The sequence below is a fragment of the Drosophila teissieri genome, chromosome 3R (genome assembly GCF_016746235.2).
Source record: "Drosophila teissieri strain GT53w chromosome 3R, Prin_Dtei_1.1, whole genome shotgun sequence".
Taxonomy (NCBI): domain Eukaryota; kingdom Metazoa; phylum Arthropoda; class Insecta; order Diptera; family Drosophilidae; genus Drosophila; species Drosophila teissieri.
Genome location: NC_053032.1, coordinates 30,634,187 through 30,640,186, shown reverse-complemented (window position 1 = coordinate 30,640,186; position 6,000 = coordinate 30,634,187). Strand labels below are relative to the sequence as shown.

At 43.6% G+C, this 6,000-nt stretch overlaps 1 protein-coding gene across 1 annotated transcript; it reads left to right on the top strand.

The window, feature by feature from the left end:
* Positions 1-3,217: 3,217 nt before the first annotated feature.
* On the top strand, positions 3,218-4,899 carry LOC122621636. Its single transcript, XM_043799567.1, has 2 exons — positions 3,218-3,456; positions 3,512-4,899. Exons 1-2 carry the CDS (start codon positions 3,346-3,348, stop codon positions 4,577-4,579), a joined length of 1,179 nt encoding a protein of 392 aa, XP_043655502.1. The 5' UTR covers positions 3,218-3,345; the 3' UTR covers positions 4,580-4,899.
* Positions 4,900-6,000: the final 1,101 nt, after the last annotated feature.

Genomic DNA, 6,000 nt, shown 5'->3' with positions numbered 1-6,000 from the left:
GCCCCTTTGAGCCCGCTTTTCGTAGGTGACTGCCGAGGCGTCCCACGAGGCGTATACGTAACTTGCAGTGTTTACAACAATTTGTCACTTTGGCCCAAGACGCCAGGAGGAAAAACCGAGGACCGCAAAGGAGAATCGCAGACTGCAGGCCAGACTCCGCGGCAGGAATGCCTAATTTGCATTTTAATTTAATTTTTTCCATACCGCGAAATGTCAACAGACAGGCGACTCGAGACTTGACTTGAGTCACTCGCAGACATTTTCCACCCCGCCAAGGAGCTTTTCCAGCGGCCGTGTTTGTCTTTCTCGCTTTTTCTTGGCGCACTTTTAATTGCGCCCTGCATATGCATGAACCCAGTGGCAACTCAATTAAAGCCACGCCTTTGAACTTCGGCCAGCGCGACTCTTGAACTTTCCTTCGAGATCAGCGAAAATCAATGCGCAACTAACATCGATAAAAAGGGGACTTAAAGTACAGTGTATCCTTGTAATCCGATATCCGATATTGCCCCTTTTCCCCTAGGGTTGTAAATCCTGCGGAAATTGTCAGGGCCATCCAATCGTGCAACCGTTATTACCTGTTGACCTCCGTCCTTGGGACTCATTGTGTCCTGGCCACTTCGCCCGAATTGCATTCCGCTTCCGTCTGGGTCACGGCTCATAATTCTTTCAATTTATGAAGTGTAACCGCAGCGGAGTCTGGCTTGCTTTCACCAAATGCGGAGTGGGAATGGAGCTCAGGTTTCCCAGGGTGTAGAGCTTTGCATGCCAATTTTCCATTTTACACCGTTGATGCTCAACTTGATTTTTAGGAATAAAATAATCAGTATTTCCATCAAAACGAAAAAACTAATAGACCAAATATTGAGTGGCATACATCGCTGAAAACGTGGCTAAATTTCCAATCGAATGGCGTTTCAGGTTTGAAAAGTCAAAATTGTGCCATTTTTTCAAATTTTGATGATGGTACCCCTTACAAAAAATGAAAAAATCGCGAAAATTCAAATTTTCTTAAACCAACAAAAACTTGATTTGGTTCAAAAGCTAAGATAATTAGATGCATAAAACAGTAAATATATAAGCTGTGCGACCATTTTTAAAGAAATTATGATGAAAAACCTGTTAAAAATATCAATTTTTAAGTAGAATTCAAATCCGATTTTTCGCAATAAAATAATCTGTTTTTCTACGATAACAAAGAAATTATTTGACCAAATATTGAATGGCATACATCGCTGAATTCGTTGCAAAATTTCCAATCAATTGGCGTTCAAGGTTAAAAAAGTCAAAGATTTGCCATTTTTTCAAATTTTGATGATGGTACCCCTTACAAAAAATCCAAAAAATCTTGAAAATTCAAATTTTTTTAAACCAACCAAAACTTGATTTGGGTCAAAAGCTAAGATAATTAGCTGCACAGAATAGTAATTATTTAAGCTGTACCACAATTTTTAAAGAAATTATGGTGCAAAACCTGTTAAAAGTATCAATTTTTGAGTAGAATTTAAATCCTATTTTTCGCAATAAATAATCAGTATTTCTATCAAAATGAAAATAATAACAGACCAAATATAGAATGGCATACATCGCTGAATTCGTGGTAAAATTTCCAATCGATTGGCGTTCAATGTTCGAAAAGTCAAAATTTCGTAACTTTTTCAAATTTTGATGATGGTACCCCTTACAAAAAATGAAAAAATCGTGAAAATTCAAATTTTCTTAAACCAACAAAAACTTGATTTTGGTCAAAAGCTAAGATAATTAGATGCAAAAAACAGTAAATATTTAAGCTGTTCGACCATTTTTAAAGAAATTATGATGAAAAACCTGTTAAAAATATCAATTTTTGAGTAGAAATTACATCCGATTTTTCGCAATAAAATAATAAGATTTTTTACGAAAACATAGAAAATATTTGACCAAATATTGAATGGCATAAATCGCTGAATTCGTGGCAAAATTTCCAATCGAATGGAGTTCCAGGTTTGCAAAGTCAAAGTTTTGCCATTTTTTCAAATTTTAATGATGGTACCCCTTACAAAAAATGCGAAAAATTGTGAAAATTCAAATTTTCTAAAACCAACTAAAACTTGATTTGGCTCGAAAGCTGAGATAATTAGCTGCATAGAACAGTATTTTTTTAGTCGTGCGACCAATTTAAGACATGTTTAGTGCACACTAAGGCATTTTACATGGATATCCCTTCGAAGCCCAGCCAAACCACCCACCTTTCCTTTCCTTTCCTTTATTTCCAACCTCATCGCATCTAGATGCCATCTTGTGTCACGTGACGACACTCACCTAATTTGAGAGCAGCTCTTAATCTGCACAATGAGATAAATACCTTTTGTGGCGCAGGCGGTTAACCGCTGACTGCCGAGTGCCAGAGTGCTGAGTGCCCCGCCTTAACCCACTTGTGCCCATGTGCCGTGTTCTCGCAATCCGTGGGCCGTTACCGTTACCAAGGCACTTGGCACGCTCCCGAATTGCCACTTGAGGCAAATTGCCTTGGAGCAAAACTTTCGAGACTTTGGCACGAACGACTCGCCGTTTATTACCTGTCGCTGGGAGCCAGGCATTTATGTACTTTCCTCCCCGAAGGTCGCTTATCTGGAGCTGTTAATGTATTAATTTGAATTCTTTATGAGTCCTCGCTCCACTCTCCTCCGCTGCGGGTTGAAGTAGGTCCGAAATATGTTTGACATGGCAAATTTAGTGGAAAATTGCCGCATGTCGCAAGTATGCAAGTGAAAACGCTACGTGACTCCGTTGCAAATAAAAAGTCAACCCAATGGGGGAGACAAATTGGCCGGCTTCTGCAGCCGGTCTCCTGAAATTTAAAAAACAAATCACACCTACAAGCGCCCAAGACAAATTTCCAGACGGTCGTCGCACACACACACCCACACACGTACAGCGAAAGGACGAATGTCCTGCCGGTAATGGAGTGGACTCTATTTGGGCTCCTTGTTTGCCAGCTCCACGCTCGACTGCCCGTACCTTTTGTGGCACGCTCCGGCGTATTTGTCAGACTGGACGAGGATTGCATGTGGAATGCACTCGGAAAAAATGGCTTAGGATGGCAAGTGAAAGTGGAAGAACATACTCTGTGGACTACCTCTGCATGTACTGTATTTTCCACAGTGTAGTCTGCCGACAATGGTGTGTACGCTAGTACTCCTAGCAAACATACTCATTCCACAAATGTCAGTCGTTGTTGGTTCAACTCACATGCCTTTCCTATTCCATTCCATTCCTTTAACCTACACATCACACAGCAAATAAATTCCTGAAAATAAAGATCATTTTCGATACCTGAAATTTCTACACGAAATTCGTTTGAGCATGGCCGGAGAAACAGAGCAGTTAACGTTCCTTAGTGAACTACAAAATATTGGAGGTGGCGAGTTCAAGTCGGGATACTGCCTAAATGATAAACCTATTCTGCCGCCAGTGGTTAGTGATTATCCTCTGCTATAGTATTTAAACTATAATTCTAAATAATAAATAGATGAATGACTGGAAGAGACTGGAAATGATGCGGCTGCGCTTGATTGCCTTGACCAAGGAAGCTGTGCAGAAGAGAAACCAGATTGCCTGTCCGGAGCGAAAGGATGCGTCTACGAGTACAAACACGCAGCCAGGACTGGGTCCTCTGGTCATAATGGGTCGCTTCCGGCAAAAACTGGAGCAGTCGCAGACGATGATCTGCGATCACACAGCCAACATGGTCATGCAGATCTCAGCTCCGCTACCTAAGCCAATTGGGATTACTTCTCAACTGGTGATGGAGGATGCTCCTCTGACGCCGCCGCAAAGAGCTGTTGTCAAGGTGACGCCCGTGAGGTTGGCCACGGCAGAGAGTGGTTGGGTAACCAAGTTGGATCCACCCAAGACGGAGAACCCCAGGCCACAGGAGAAGGTCCTGGAACCACTACATCGATGCACCACTAGTCCCGATCTCCCGAAGCTTCATCACCAAATGTGGCGAAGGGATCCCATGCCACAGCTAACTTTGCCTATAAAGAGTGAGCTAAAAATTGGACAGCATCCTGGGAAGCAGCCAGCTAAAAAGCCTACGACAAGCAGCAATCCCAGTCGAATCCCGAAACTGATTGCCAGCCAAGTGACCAGCAATGCCAGTGCCACCAAAACCCAGAGTGCCTACCAAGCGCGACGCAGCTATGATGCCAAAGTGGCGGCCAAGCGAAACAGTCAGGTGAGCAGAGGCCAGGCATCCGCAGTCAAGCAGAAAACACCACCTAATACCTCCCACTTGAGTGTGCCGAAGAGCATCAGGACGCCGGTGCCGGAATATAAGAGACCAGGATATGTGCAGGACGAACTGCAGCTGCAGAAGAACCTCTTCAAGTCGCTGATGCTTCGCCAGGCGGAGGAGAGTAGGCGCATCCAAGCCAAGATGCAACAGCAGCACCAGGGCCTCATCGCCACCATGATGAGCGATCTCAACCACGCCGTGGAGATCTCGAACGACATCCAGTCCTTGGACAGGGCATTGCACCCGGACTCCAGCACCTCCAGCAAAGCCAGCAACTCCAGCGATCCCAGCCAGAAGTAGTGCAACCATACGCCGATGCACTTTCCAAATTGTTAAACGTTCACCCGGGAACGGAGTAGGGCGATAGTAGAGAGGATCAGGAACAGACGGGGGAAACATATTACTCAATCCTCCGCCAAGAATTTTCAATTCGTTGCGACCTTTAATGGATATTGAAAATTCTTGATTGGAGCATTTGGAATTGAAGCCGCAATCGAATTTTCAGTTCGCGCAAGAACTGCATTTTTTCGTTTGGGGTGCGACAAATCTGTTTGTATTATATTTCATGTGGATGTTCATCTGCCTTTCAATTTCAACACGGCGTTGCAAAAAACTAGAAATGGTTGTAATTATTATTTATTTCATATGAAACGCCACGTAAGCTATTTAAATCGCTTGTTCCAGTTTGGCATTGGCGAATTTTCCGAAAGTGAGACAACTCGACTGGTGGCATAATCCGCGAGGAACCAAAAATATATAGCGGGCATGGGGCGTCTCTAATTGCGCCCAACGTCTGCGGTTGATGCCACACAAGTTGCACCGTTGCACAATTTGTCCCACTCCCGGAGGTTTGGCCACCTGCCCGCTCGTCTCACATTGATGTCTCTATAGGAAAGTTCCCCCTTTTCTCACTTTCCCACTTTTTCCCACTTTTCCTGGGCGACTTCGCTTGGCCCGTTGCACTTGGCGCGCCCATAACTCGGCGTGTTATTAAGTGTAAAAATTAAAATTTCATAAATTGTTATGCTTTATTTAGAGTGCGCCGAGCAGTTCCTCCAACTTCCCCTGTTTCCGCCGAGTTTCCTGTTCCATTGGCATGGCGATGTGTGTGGTTCTGCGTGATTTGCGCGCTTCGGAAGCTGGCGATATTGAGACTTAAGTGGACATAATTAAAAGCACTTAAGAGTCGCCACAGATACAGATCGCACCGACTGCGATATAGACGTGGTCTATAGGATGGCGAGATTCGCATTGGATGACGGCCAAATTCGCCCAGCATTTGTCGGATAGTGGAGAGATCACAGACGGTGTCTAGATTAGTGGCCATATTAAAGAGCTTTGCCTTGCCTTACTCAGCCTTCAAATCTCGAACGATTCAATTAAAGATAATCGAAGTATAGGTGGTACTAGTAAATGGGATCCCACCTCATTAAATTCGAAAATGAATAAGTAATGAGGTACGACACATGATCCAACGCATTATCCATAGGCAAATGAAGTTGGAAATAGTTGCCTAATCTCCTGTTTTTTCACTTGGCTAATCACACGAGTTGAGCAAAACTTGCACGAGCACACAAAAATGCCATGGAAATGAAATCATTTCGCGCTTTCACTTGGCGGCATGGGTTTATTAAATGAAGTGCACATGAAACGGGCATTTGGATTTCATGACTAGAATAAACATAATCAAAGTAATAACTCGAGCAGCTCTCTATTCCCCC